We start from the raw sequence: 14,714 nt of genomic DNA, 5'->3' as shown, positions 1-14,714 counted from the left end.
TGGCAGTTCTGTTTGTATTTTGTTTTTAAATTTGTTGTTGTCTTTTTTTTGGTTATGTGAGGAGGCAAAGTGTATCTACCTAAGCCTCCATCTTGTCCGGAAGTCATGGACAGTCTGTGTTTAATGTAGAAATTTACTAAGATCTAGTTTGACAAAAATCTGGTTGGATATGACTCATTATGCATACAAGTATTTCAGCTTGACTGAATTTGAGAAATCCAGGAAAACACAGATCTGAGATTTTAACTACAGCTGGTTTGTGAAAAAAATTTTGCATGAGAATGTTTAATGTACAAATTGCAGAATGATGAATTTAACACTATTGTAATACTGCCATGAAAGCTTCAAGGATAACTGACAAATCCATTTTTATTTAATGGGTTTCTAAATCCTTATCTGCTTATCAAACAAAACGTTAATTAGAACAGTAATTGAGTTACCAGCTGCCTCTTATGTTCACTCTTGGAACTTGTACAAAAACACTGTAGAGCACATGTAAGGTCATTCATTGCTTCTTGGTTTGCTAAATAATAACTTTGCTGTAGGCTTCGTAAAATCCAGGTATTAAGGGAGTCTACAGGAAGATAAACATTGATAAGAGATTTGCAGTAGTTGGGCTCACACTCTCTCTCCAGTGGATTAAGGTGGAAAAATCCTTCCTCAGCACCACAGATGGGAGAAAATCCTCCCTCTTAGGTTTCTTCTTGAATCCACTTATGTCTGCTTAGTGTTGTAATAGAACAGAAAAAGCTTTTGGAGCTAAGTATGCTAGCACAGATTTCCTGGAAAAAAATTAAAACACAAAGAAATCAATTTATAACTTTATTTGAGCAACACAGAACATCATGACAAGGATATTATATCCTGGGAAAGCAAGCAAGAATTGTTCAGCATCAGAAAATATGAAGAATATGTTAAGAAATAAAGTGAGAGGAACCACATCATCATTTTAACACATGTAGACAGAACATTAGGTAAGATTCAGTAATCCTTTATGCTAAAATTTTATTTTTTGCCGAAACTGGGAAGCTTTACCAAACCTTAGACTAATAAGTCATTCCAAAACCTGCAGCAAACGTTATATTTAGGAGTTGAAACTTTAGAAGCATTCCTGTTAGTGTCAGTAAGAAGACAAAGGATTCCTGTTAGTGTTACGTTTGTCCAACACAGCCCTGAATGTCCGAGCCAGCAGTGTAATGAGGAAGGGAAAAGAAATGAAGAATAGAATTTGTAAAGGAGAGACAAAACAATTTTTTAAACAAATGATGCCAAAAAATCAATTAGTGTTGAGCACTGTTGCTACATATAAAAATTGATAGGCCCATGCACACCAATGGTAATACTTTAGTAACTATAAGTAAAAGTTTCCATTACAGTAGTATTAATCTTTGGTACAGGAATGGGAAAAAGCAGGTTTACAGCTGTGAGTACATGGAACAGTTTATTCTTATATTATTACTTATTTGTTAATTATTGTTCTATTTATTATTATCATTAACCTACTTTTGTCCACCCTTGTATATCTAAGAGTGAGTACAACCAGTTAAAAGTGATAGAACATTATTGCTAGATAGAAAAGACACTAATAAATAAGTCATGTTTTCTTTTTTTATTGTTAAGTACAATTTTCTGCCTTTTCCCTCCACCCCTCCCCAGCACCCCAGCCCTCCCTGCCTCCTTCCCCCATTTCCACCCCTCCTTGTTGTTGTCTATATGTCCTTTATAAATTATGCTTTCCTTAACAGTGGGGTGTTATACATCTGTAATGTTTTATTTTTATTTTTAGATGTTTTAAAGCAACATGTGACAGACTGTTAACACCAAGTGAATATCCGATAGTAAAGAAATGGTTGTAATAGCATGTAAAAGTTAGGGCTTTTACATACGAAGAGGTATTTTTCAGCTATTAAAAAATGAACTGTAGTTAGGTTACTTTATGTGGAGGAATTTCCAAGAGTTACTGCTTAGTGAAGGAAACAAGATGCAGAAAAGTTTGTAAAACGTGATCCTATTTTTATAAAACAATGACATGTATGAGAATGTTCATACATAAGAAAAAACACATTTTATATATATTTATGTAAAATTTTAAAAAGATGACTGAACCATTTTAAATAAAGAGTGAGAGCTGACCTAAGGGGAATTGGCTGTATTTGACTGGAGGCCACGGTGTGAGTGGAGTTAGCAAATGCACGCCGGACGTGGACTTCACCCCTGCTTCCGGGAAAGAATCACTGGTGGTGGATCCTGGAGCTGGAGTAGTTAAACAAATGATGCAATTAAATTGCACTGATGCTTCCCCATTTTTCTCTCTTTTGTATTTATTAAAATAATTGACCTTAATTTTAGTGACTTCTTGATGATAATATATGTAAAGTACTCACAATGTGCCAGGTGGTATAAAATACCAGTTGTAAAAGTAATAGTTATAATTTGTGAAATGGAACTTTTCAATAGGGAAACTTTAAATTTTTTTTTTTAACTTCAGAGGGAATAAAGAATGACTATTTTTTTTTCAGTTACACCAAGGCCTAAATACAGACAGTTCAAGAGTATGGAGAATTATTTTTGAAATTTTCATTTTTTTTCTTTCAGTGTGCGGGATGACAGAATTCGAGTGGAAAGGATGGATAACATGTATTTTGAATACAGCCATGCTTTCCAGGTGGTCACAGAGTTTTATGCAAAAGATGTTGACATCAAAGGTAAATATTATATATGTGTTAGCATAAGTCCTCAAATTTAACCAAATGGAGGTTTGGATAAAGGTGCAAGCTTGACTTTCAATTTAATAAAAATTAAATAGTTACCAATGCATAACTGGAAGAAATAGAGGGAAGAGTTTATTGTTCTTGCACTCATGAAAAACACCACTGTAGTTCTTCCTTTGTGGTTATGACCGCTTAGTAATTTGATATTTTTGACATATTCATTGGAGTGTAAGGAGATACTGACTGACCAGTTTTTCTTCTTGTTTATCCTGAAAGATGACCCATTATTTTCTTTGTAATTTTATAGGACATTTGGATATATCTCTTCATGAAGGGTAGCATTTCAAAAGGTTCATCACCAGAATTTAAATACCAGAACATTAAAGACAAGGTCTTAATATGTTAGGTAACCATTATTTGCCTAATTCTCATTTCTTCCATCAGGTATCAGTGCTTGCTTTGGTCTGTATCCCTCATGCCTGCCAACCCCACAGATGTTCAGGTCCATTTTTATCCCTTGTCACAGGCTGCAGAGCTTTCACCATTGGACCACAGGCAGAGCAGCTCCCTCCCAGGCATCAGTGTCTTGTTAGCATTTCTCTCCCCTTCCCTTTTAATCTCATGGTGAGTTGGCCAAATTGAATTGAGGGTCTGAGCATGTAACCTACTTACGACACCAGCCTGCGACACTATCAATGAGGGGTCATCATCGTCTTACGCTCCGTGAAAGACAAGAGTGAGTCATAAGACTACCATAAGCCGTGCTTGGCGTCAGGTCACTTAGGATAGCAGACAGACAACCTGGCTTGCCGTCAGGGCACATGTTCCCCTCTTAGTGCAAGTAGTCCTTAGCGGTCTTTGTGGCAGTTCACAGAGCCCTTGGTGCTCACATGTCCCCCTCTGCCAGTGACAGCTCAGCTGCAAAGAAAGGAGACTCTCAGTAGGTGGGTGCAGGGTCTGTCTGGCTCAGATGCCCCATGTTCCAGAGGAACCCATTTCCCTTGCTGGAATTTCTACAAAAGACATGACAAGTTCAAAGAGTGAGTGCACTATAAGGGAAGGCCAAATTTCTGGAATCAGGTATTTATGGTTTCTCCCAGTTCAGGTGCAACTTACTGGTTTCAGGCCATTTGTACCATGTGCTGTGCCACTTCATAACTCACTGACATTTCATCTTCGTCGGGTTTCCTGGGAAACGGGGCTGGAAAGTTAAAAGAAGATGAAATTCTCACAAGAGAAGAAGGGGTTTTAACTCTTTATTTACACCTTATTTTTATACAAAGTTATAGTTGAAATTAATAAGATATTTTACATTACTGATTTGTATAGGATATTTCATAATATTTTTTATTTCTAAAAGTAATAAATGCCTATTGCAAAAAAGTCAAAACATAGTTATGTATACAGAAAAAAGTAAAAGTCCCCCCTCAAATCTTTATGAATTTTTTATGTACAACTCCACATGTTTATATATGAACATGTTTATATGTACATAAACATACATAATTGTGTATATTTGTTGGATATAACTTGAATTTATTCTTTCAACTACTTTTTATTGAATGCCAATTATGTGAGGCATTGTGCATGCAATAAGGAATAAAACAGACAAAAATTCCTGCCCCTTTGGAGTTTACATTCTAATGTGGAGGAATGTATCGTACAATAAAATAAGTTAGTGTGTTTGAAGCTGATATGTGCTATGAAGAAAGTAAGGCAAGGAAGAGAGTATACAGCATAGTGATTAGACATTTATATAACTTATGACACGATCCTTCCAATAAGTCTAGTCTCCTCCTGACACTATGTGTAGTTATTGCAGTTTTATTGACTGTATTCTTTAAGCTGTACTTTACATCCCTGTGACTCTTTTGTAAGTGCCAATTTGTACTCCTTAGTCCCTGAGGTGGGCTTTTAAACAGGGTGGTGAAGGGACCTTCCCTGAGAAGGTGGCCCTAGAGCAGAGATGTGAGCAAAGATTGAGGAGTTGAAGGGGAAAGCCAGGTGGCCATGTGAAGGAGCAGGGCTGTGGGCAGAGACAGCAGGAAGCACTGCATTTCTTAAGTGCCTCGAATGTTTAAGGAACAGCAAGGAGCCTGGGTGCTGTGACTAAGGAGCCTTAGTTACACAGTAACTAAGGGGGAGGATGTTAAGAGGGGAGCTCAGGAAAGAGGAGATGGAAGGCAAGTCGTGTAGGGCCTTATAGACGCAAGGACTTGTGCTTTTTCTCTCAGTGAGTTGGAGAATGTTGAAGGACTTCTAAGCAGCATAGTCTAATGATTTGATGTACTTTTAAAAAAGGATTAAAGGATTCCTTGGGCTGTTCTGTTAAGAATACCCTATAGTGCACAGGGATGAAGCTGAGAGACCCAGTGGAAAGCTGTTGCAGTACCCCTGGTGAGAGCTGAGAATGATACAGCTTTCTTTTCCCTCACTTGGCAATATATTATGGATAATTTTTGTATCAGTACAGATAGCGAAAAGTCATTCTGTACATTCAAAGTATTAGTAGGTGAATAATAATCTGGACTTAACACAGTTTATTTAACTTATTTTATTGACCTTCAGTTAGGTTTTCTCCAGTGTTTTAGTATTACAAAAGGTTTTTCAACCCACTTCCTTATTTATACATCTTTGACATGCACTTTGAAGTATGACTGGGTCAAAGGAGATGAGCCTTTTACATTTTGAAAAAGTTGCTCTATCGCTTTATATGAAGGCTGATTCCGTCACCAGACAGTGTCCTTCTCCCCACGCCCTGGGTATTCACAGTCATCTGCATCTTTCCAGAGGGCAGTTTTAGGAGATACTGTCTAAACTGTTGTTTTAATAACCATAAACTAAATTTTATTTAACTTAACATTTGTTCTTAATAATGATGAATAATAATTCTAATGAGGGTATATATTCTGTTTTTTAGGTTCTCAAAGTTTTTCTGGCATCATTAACTTGGTGAAGCCTGTGATTTGCTCTTTGGCTGCCATAATAAAATACCTCAAAGAATTTAACTTGGAAAAGGTGCTTTCCAAACCCAAGTAAGTGATTCCTCAAAAATAAGAAAAGGGGTGGGCTTATTTATATTATCAACATCTCTTGGATTTAGTTAAGTAGTATAATCAGAGAGGTTTACTCGCTATTGATAGAATACTCTATTCGAGAGCAAGTATTGTATGAACTATGTGGTATTGTTGCTGTAGAATATTAAAAATATAAATTAATATAAAAATATTGTTAGAACCCTTAAAATTCTGTCACATTGTATTTATGACAGCTATTTAATATAGTATAATTTTGACTACAAAATGATGATTTACTCTAAAGCACAGTTAATTGGCAAGTAGTAATAAGAAGTAGAATTAAGAAGTGGTATTAAAACGCATTCATAAAATTTCACTGCCTTTCTGATTCTTGGTTTGAGTTCTTATTTCCTAGTCCATAACGTTGGACTGTTTCTAACATGGATAGATTTTCAAAAGAGTGATTAACTTTATGGACTTCAGAGAATTAAAAGCTAGCAAGTGACATTCTAGGAAAATACTAGTTTAAAAACCAGTGGAATAAAAAGAGGTAGGGAGATAATTTTTCTTGCCTTGCTATATATTCTACCTTCACCAACCCCTTGTCTTTGGCTCCGTAAAGAGTGAGCTCCCTCATATAGATCCTGGATAAGTAAGTGACTCCTGCTCTGCACAGGTGGGCAGACTGTCTCAGTAAAATGGCTGAGTGTGAACTGAGGAACGAAGAGGTGGTGCTGGTTGGAGGTTGTTGGAGAGAGTGGAAGAAAGGTCCACTGGGAATCTTTTTGTGATGTCTTTTTTTTTTTTGGATGTATGTTCTAGTATGTGGTATTAAGGATAAAACAGAATATCACTTCTCTGGAAGTAGTTTTGTCCCGGTTAAAAGCAGCCTACATGTCCATCAACATGAGAGTGGGTTCATTGTGTTACATTCATGTTATACAGCAGTGAAAATGAATGGACTAGGGTTACACTTGTCAATATTAAAAAATTTCATTAGCATTATATTGATCCAAAAATCAAATTGCACAAGGACACAGAGCACAGATCATTATGTGAAGGTAGCAACACGTGAGGCAGTAGTGTATATTACTAAGAATGCATCTGTATGTGGAGGAGGTATAGAGACATGCATGGTAATGAGCAACAACCAGTTAGAAGATGGGGGTGGAGGAGAAACCATAAAGGTGGGTTGGGCAGATGACACAGGGAAGTTCTGCTTGATGTTTATTTTTTAACCTGGGCACTATATTAATTTGCATCTGTTTTAGTATGGCTGAAATGTTTTATTAAACAAGGTAGCAGCCTGGCATTATACCGCAGAGATTCTACTTTAAGATCCAATGATTGAAAGCGTTGAGGGAGATGCCTCTGTATGGTCGATTGTGTTGGATCCCCATAGAAGGATGACCAGCTACCCACCATTTAACTTGTTCATGATAGTCCTGCCTCTGAGTGAGGTAGATCTAGTGGCTAGTAGCTTGCCCATTACCAGTTGGGTACTGAAAATATCATGGGGGGACACTTTGTAAAGTATATGATTATCTAAGTGCTATGCTGTACACCTGAAACTTACTAATAAAAAGTAATATTGAATGTGAACCGTAATTTAAAAAATTAAAAAAAAATAAAAGCAAAAAAAGAGATTTTGGGGGGGAGGGTGGGGGGAGATTTGCTTCTATTCCTACATCACCCAGGAATGAAGTACTCATATTGAAATAAGAAAACTGACTTTTTCTAAAATCAGGCTCTCAGGTGTTTAGAAGTAAATGAATTTGGATCTAAAAGCATTATTATGTCCTCATATGCAATTCAAAGTAAAAGTAATGCTAAACAGTAAAATATAAAATGTTTATTTGTACTGAAATTAAAATAGCTTATTTTAAAATTACCCGATTTGATACATTGAGTGCGGCTGCACTTATATTTGGTGGTATTGTTGGAGAATGATCAGGGAATGGGACCTGCTGGTGACTTAGCGTGTGTCTAATCTGCCTGATGGGCGACCCCCTCCTCTCGCTTCCATAGAGCCAGGCAGAAAGGTGTAAAGAAGTCCAGATTTTAGGCCCTCACATTGTGCATCACCCAGCACATGCCCAGCATCTAGTAGGCAGTCAGTACATGTAGGGTTAATGGCCGGGGGGACAGGAAGGAATTTATCCTGTGAGCATGAATTTGATTAGAAATTGCAAAAATGTCCTTGGGAGCCAAGACTAATGAGTGAACATTGTGATCAAACTGGTACTTTATTTATATTTATTTATTTATTTATTTATTGTGGGCTTAAAAATGAAATGTGAGGGATGATGTTTTATGGGTAGCATGTGATTTGACTCTGAATATAATTCCTAAAGTGCAACTCCACAGTTTTTGTATCTTGGGGAAAAAATGTAGCCTCTCAAAGTGATTACTTTGTGAAACATGAATGCTCTCCTTCTGTATTTAAAATTTGGTTGTATTACTTTAAAAGTTCAGCAAAGGTATGATTATATTTTATTCAGGAGCTGTGTGATTGGGAGAAAAATTAGTTGTGGTGTCTTGCAAGTGATTTCACAAAAGTTGCTGCATATTTCACAAAAATCTTGATATATATTTTTAAGGTCTTTGTGCTAATTTTTCTCCTACAAAGGTTGTTGCAGGAAAATATACCATTTCAGGAATTGTTCTTAAAGATGGATTACGTGAGGTTTCATTCGATAGGGCAGGTCCTGCCTCATATCCCTTCACCGTAATAACTCGGAGCTGCATGAACGTGTGCCGAGTTCTGCGTGTCCTCCTAGGGAGTCACCGAACCTGGGAGCTTTCTGGAACCGTTAAACATCTTTCTTTTTATTTTCCTCTGTAATATGCTTATTGGAAATGTTTAGGAATGCAAAGATATTCACCTTGTTTAATTATAACTCAAGTAAAAGTGAATCTATAATAAAGCTGGAATTTTATAATATAATTTATAATAATTAAAATTTATAATACTTATATAAAATTAAATTAATAATTAAATTAACCATCCAAAGATTAGGCAAATGGTAAATATAGGACCTCTGAAAACTGCATAGAGAGCTATTTTCCACTGTTGATTTCATGTGCAACATGATAGATTTTTTTGTCTTTGTTTCCATTTTTAAATAATTTAAATAGGGTCTTTGAAAGGGGTTGATCTTTCAGATAAGTTCTGTACCTTTACTGTCTCTGTCTAATTCAGAAAGATGGTTTTTCTTTCTCTCTTTTTTAAGTAGTTTAGGAATGATATAGTATTATAAATTTCTCTGGCAAGTTAGTAGCAAGTATATTTCCTCCCATTTTAAAACTTGAAACAAAAGCATCCTTTGTATTTTTGTTGTCTTGAATATTAGTGAAATGTTTCCTCATGTTACTTACAATATTTCTATTCAGGTTCACACAGCGTGAATTCCAGCCAGGCATTGTTTATGAGGTTCATTTTAAAGCACATGAATTTTGCTTCTTCCAAAAGGATAAATAATTTAGAATTGTGTGAGTATTTCAGATCAGTGATCATAATACCTAAGGATGCTGGCTGATTCAACCCTGATTTTAAAAATGTGTATGATTTCCAATGGACCTAGGACTGATAGAAGGAAATTTTTTTCTGTTTGGATGGAAGAGTCCCAACTTCAGAACATATCAACTAATCATTTAGGAAACCCAATGGCAAAATTGGTTCTTATAATTGCTTGGTAATTATTGTTCCATAGGGATCAGTATAATTTAATATGTCCAGTGGTTAATCTTTCATTAAAATCAATGCAGATGTCAGTTTAGAGAAATTCTTTGCTTCTCCCAGCATCTACTTTGAGGTTGTGATGATTTGTTCAGTAATGACAAAAACCAAAGTAAAACAAACCAAAAAATCATACACATATCTCATTGACGCTGCTAAATGGGTAAAGAGCCTATCCGGGCAGACCCCACATGTGTTGTGGGTCTGGTTCCAGACCACTGCCGCAGAGTGAGTGTCATCGTAAAGTGAGCCGTGATCGTTTTGCTGATACAGGAGTCTTGTTATCAGTGTGTGGTGCTGTATATGCACACCTGTGGAGCTCGGTAAAAAGAGCTAATTTAAGCCAGTTTGGTTGTTCACATTTACTGGGTTCTTTTTGATATTGTAGGTATTGGGAATCCCAGCAGTTTTATGTAGGTAAGAGCTCTAAGCCTCCTCCCCAACCCTCCCTCTACCAGGTTGTATGTTAGTCCAAACAAAATTCTCCAAGACAGACACCTTTTAGCAAGCAGGCACAAAAGCAGTCATGTAAAACTCTTCTATACGCATCTCGAAATTCTAATTCTGGGTCTTCTTGATCTTCTGACAGTGCCTTACGTCACAGGTTCATTGGAGGCATAGGAGCTGGATTTCACTTTTAGTGAAAGGGTGTTAGGTGACAAAACCCTCAGATAATTGGTGGAACGGAATGCTTTTGAATCCTAAACCTAAAACACTACTCTTCAGTGTATGGGCTGTTGGGTTTACAAGTTCTTGTGAGGGTGAAGACACCTGAGGAGTATTTCTGGACAGTCCAGGCATCTTAAATGACACTTACTTATTTTACACCTCTGATGTTCAGGAGCGGTAAAGGCAGCTTGCCAAGATGTTTTTTAGGAAGGGCTGCTGGATTATGGGTTCTGCATTAGTCTTTCTCTCATGCCAGCTAAGAATCCCTCCATTGTCCCTGTCTGATTAAGGTATTCAAGTGTTATTTGTGTAGGTTGAACCCAACTTTCAGAAACAGGGGAAGTCAATGACTTATATGCAAACACAGGGGAACTGGTTAGATACTAACTCTGAGTCTATACTCTCAGCTCTTCCAGTTTGGATTTTTGACCATGAGGCTGTGTGAACACCTGTCAGCTTCATAGCCAATCACTGCCTAATTGTTTCTTCCTGAATATAATGTGTCATGTTTTAGTATTGACTTGGGTGTTTAAAACAGACATCTCTAAGCAAAAAAAAAAAAAAAAAAAGCCCACACTGGGCTGCCTATAGGAAGATGACAGGCATTTGTTGAGCATCTACTTTCTGCTAGGCCCTGCAGGTGCTGCAGAATGTATGACATTAATAACCCTTGCCTCCACGGAGCGAAGGTTTATTAATGAGGGCAGTCCAAGGACATTAATTGCTGTCATGCAAGGCAAATTAAGTTAACTTCTATAAGCAGGAAAGAAAAGGCTGCATACACTTGGTATCCATCAGTGTTGGAGTTGCTTCCCTCTAAAAATCATTAACAAGTTATCATCCTTTGAAAGCTAGGTCAGATTTGTCATGGATAAATTACACTGCCAAAGGACAGCATTCAGTTACTAGGCAACATTCCTAGTGTGTAGTAAGATACTTCTTGTTCAGGGCTCTGGAGCTTCAGCTGGGGAGTCACCTGGAAGTGGAGGCTCTGACGTCGATTTTAGGCTCTCGATTCCTGGATGAGGGCTTGTTTCCATAACTGGTTTGGGAAACTGGGTTTTATTTAAATCTTAGTAGATGATTTAAATAAATCCATGATAAGTGTGGTTAGGTTCATAATGGAGACACTCATGCTTCCCTCCAAATAGTTTAGTGACCTCACTATTATGTTGCGTTTCTTGCCTTTGAGGCATCAAGCTTATAAGTGCTGTTGATAGAACAGTCAAAGGACTGACTGGCTTATAAAGGAAATTGAATTCCTGTATCAGTAATGCATTGATTAGTGTGCTTTTAACGTGAAAGACTAATAAGGACAAACATGGCATTGTGCATATATTTATTAATCATATTGCAACTCAATGCTCAAGTCTATTTGAAATTTACTGCACTTTCAGTCTACTTTGAGATAGTTATGGGGACTTAAGGAGAATGTGAATTCTTTGAACTTAAGGAAATAATTTCTGCTGCTTTTTCCATTTTACTCTACTAAAAAAGCCTCATTAATATGCATTGTTAATTATAGAGTAAGTAACATTTGTTGCACATGTCAGAATGTTGATTAAAATCTGTTAAAGGGTTTATCAAGATGATCTCATGCTAAAGAATAAGAAGGACGTTTTTAAGTATCTTGACATATTTTTTCTAACCAATTGCATCGTTGTTTCCTGAAGAGACCACACCACCACATGCTCTGTCAATGATAAAAGACTGTGTTTCGTGCTGTTTCTGGAAATATGTGTTAAAACATTGTTGGTAACACTTTCTTTCCTTGTTCTTGTGTTTGGTTTGAGAGCATCTGTCCTTGTTTTGCCATCAGTCTGTTTAATGACACCAGAATCAGTGGAAGACAATGTCCCAATGAATATTTTTTTTGCTCCTTTTCAGTTGAGTTTCTATCAAAGAGCTAACCGTTGTTACAGTGTTACTGGAATATTTCTAGTGCCTAAGTTAGGTTTTAAAAGTTCTAAAGCACCTACATCTTGGCTCATGTTTTGTTCTTTTACAGGAATTTTAAACCATTGTCAGGTGAAATGGAATTTATGACAATTAATGGGACAACGTTAAGGAATCTTGAAATCCTACAGAATCAGGTCAGGTAAACATAAGGGCTAGTTGATTCAAAATGGTTTTGAAAACAAAATTTGAAATAAGGTAGTGCTTTCTTCTTAGGAGTACAGTTGAAAACACCAATAGTGTCCTCAGCTGACCACTCTACCTATTGTCTTTTAGTTGATAATTGTAGTACCTGCTTTTTGGAGATTGAAGCATAACTTAAGAAATGCTTCTGTGGGGTTACTTGGGGAGCTGTAGAGCTGCCCTTCTTAATGATTGAAGTAACATGCTCATCCAGGTCATTTCTGTGTCAAAAATTTCTTTGGAAGAGCATCGTCTTTGAAAATTAATATGAAGTGGATTTTTTTGCCTGCTTGGTAATGTTTTTCTACATACTTTTTTCTTGAAATGTCTGCAGTCTTATTTCATTACGCAGCATATAAAACAAGTTACTGTGATATTCAATTAGACTGTAAGATGCATGTTATTTCCCTTTACAGACTTCCATCATTATTTATTTGCCCTTTATTGATGAATTAAGAAGATAATGGAGTCATTGAAATTATTGCTTTCACTTGTTAAATTGTCACTTGGTAATGTGTGATATTATATTATAAAATTCATGTTATCATAACAAAGTCATAGAAATAAAAAGCAGTTTCAAGCTGTTTGAGTAAGTAGTGGAGAAAATGAACCATCTGGGTCAAATGGTTTAAAGCTGTTCAGAAATATTTATTACTGTTGTGAACTGTATTAAATGCTGACATTATTTTCCTGACTCCTGGAATTAGTTTCTCTTAGTTTCTCCCTCTTTTAAGCTGTCCCTGTACACTAGAATCCGCCTTACTTTTATTCAGCGACATTATCCAGAAGTGAGAATCTTTCCCACAAGTCTTTCTCATCAGTTCCGTGCACACCTCCACGACAGGAAACAAGGGGCAGGAGGAAAGGGACATTTCTTGGGTGAAAAGGAGCTCAGTCAGAGCTTGCAGGCAGCCCCAGCATTCCAAGCTTTGCTGATTCCGCCACATCCTCCCTGTTCACACCCTCTACTGTGTGCAGTCAGTTCTGAAATCACACTCCTAAGGCAAAAATCATCTGTAATCAAAATACCCCTTAAAAATCTTTTTGTACCAAGACTTGGACCCTTGTCGAAACAGAAGCTAAGAATGAACATCTGTGTGTCTTTGCACCTCAGCTTTGGCCTCCCTTACAGATAAGCAGTGAAAAGAGGTAACGAGGTGTCAGGGAAAGCAGAGGTGTAACAGGACCTGCGTCTGCCTCCTCTCTCTCTCTGTCTCCGTCTCTATCTCATGTCTGTCTCTTTCCCTATCCCTGCCTTTCTCTGTATCTCTACCTATATCTCTCCCTTTCTCTCCCTTTCTCTCTCTCTCTCTCCCTCTCTCCCTCACTCCCTCTCTCCTGAGCCTGCTTCTCCAGTGATGCCAGATCATTGGAGCACGATTCCCCTCCACTGTCCCCTTTCTGGAAGACTTCACTGCAGGCAGGCCAGTTGGCTCTTGTCTCAGAAAGGGTGGTGCTGTTGCTGATCTGGACCCTCGTCAGTCGGCTCTGCCTGTCCAGCTCCATCCTTGGGAGCCTCCGTGACTGTAGTTGCTGTGTGTGCTACGCTTTAAACTCCTAAGGCTTGGGGAGCTTATGTCAGACCTTTTGTAGTTTATTTCTGCCAGGTGGCATTGTGTCCTAATTATGAGTCTCTTCTCCCAAACTTGGATATAAGTGCCCTCAGGGAGGGAACATGTCTTAATATACCTTTGCCAGTCATACAGCTGAGTACATGAGGAGGTATTCTGTAAGTACCTGTTTGATGATTTGAAAGAAAGGGAAAAAGTTTTTAAAAAATCGCTCAGTTGAAAACTGCAATTTTATGTTCCAAACAAGATTTAATCTATTCATAGACTTTTTGTAATACAGTGAAACCTTGGTTAAAATAAACCATCATCTCTAGTTGTAATTTTTTTTATGACTCAACTTTCAAATAGCAAAGTATAGACAGATAAACTTTTACTAAGGATTTAATATACTTTTACTAAGAATTTAATGAAGTAGACTAAAATAAGCCCCTCCCAGAGTAAATTCCCTGAGGGTGGTGCAAGTTCCCATCTGTTTCCAGTGCTTTCTGCTCGGTCAGTGTGGTCATGAGAGCACCGTCTTTAGATCAGCGATTCTGAGGCAGTGGGAGATATGGAATTGCCAAAGGAAAGTTAGATTGTCTTCACTGTATTTCCCAAGGCACAAAGCCTATATTTTTAAGATGCTAAGGACAAATGTATATTTCAAAAGAGATTTCTGAGTAATTTATTCTTAGTTAACCAAAAATGACATATAGACTATCTCTTTTTTGCAAAATATCAATACTTTATATGTTTGTGTGTGTGTGTATATGTATGTGAGGTCTGTCTAGAAGGTATTGAGCCATGTAATATGAAAAGTAGAGACATTTATTGAAGAAGATACAAGAAACATTGTACATAGGACAGTGATGGCTCTGTCCTCTTCAAA

The 14,714-nt window shown here is 37.2% G+C and overlaps 1 protein-coding gene across 3 annotated transcripts in view; it reads left to right on the top strand.

The window, feature by feature from the left end:
- The window catches only part of MSH3 (mutS homolog 3), a 137,591-nt gene that overhangs the window by 40,876 nt on the left and 82,001 nt on the right, over positions 1-14,714 (top strand). For all 3 annotated transcript variants that reach the window (XM_045848096.1, XM_045848095.1, XM_045848097.1), the window contains exons 9-11: positions 2,596-2,705; positions 5,632-5,746; positions 12,145-12,229. In XM_045848096.1, coding sequence (XP_045704052.1) covers positions 2,596-2,705; positions 5,632-5,746; positions 12,145-12,229 — 310 coding nt within the window. The remainder of the gene's footprint in view (positions 1-2,595; positions 2,706-5,631; positions 5,747-12,144; positions 12,230-14,714) is intronic.

Source organism: Phyllostomus hastatus, unplaced genomic scaffold (genome assembly GCF_019186645.2).
Source record: "Phyllostomus hastatus isolate PE091 unplaced genomic scaffold, TTU_PhHast_1.1 phas_contig_58, whole genome shotgun sequence".
Lineage (NCBI taxonomy): Eukaryota > Metazoa > Chordata > Mammalia > Chiroptera > Phyllostomidae > Phyllostomus > Phyllostomus hastatus.
This window is presented reverse-complemented; position numbering and strand designations above follow the sequence as displayed.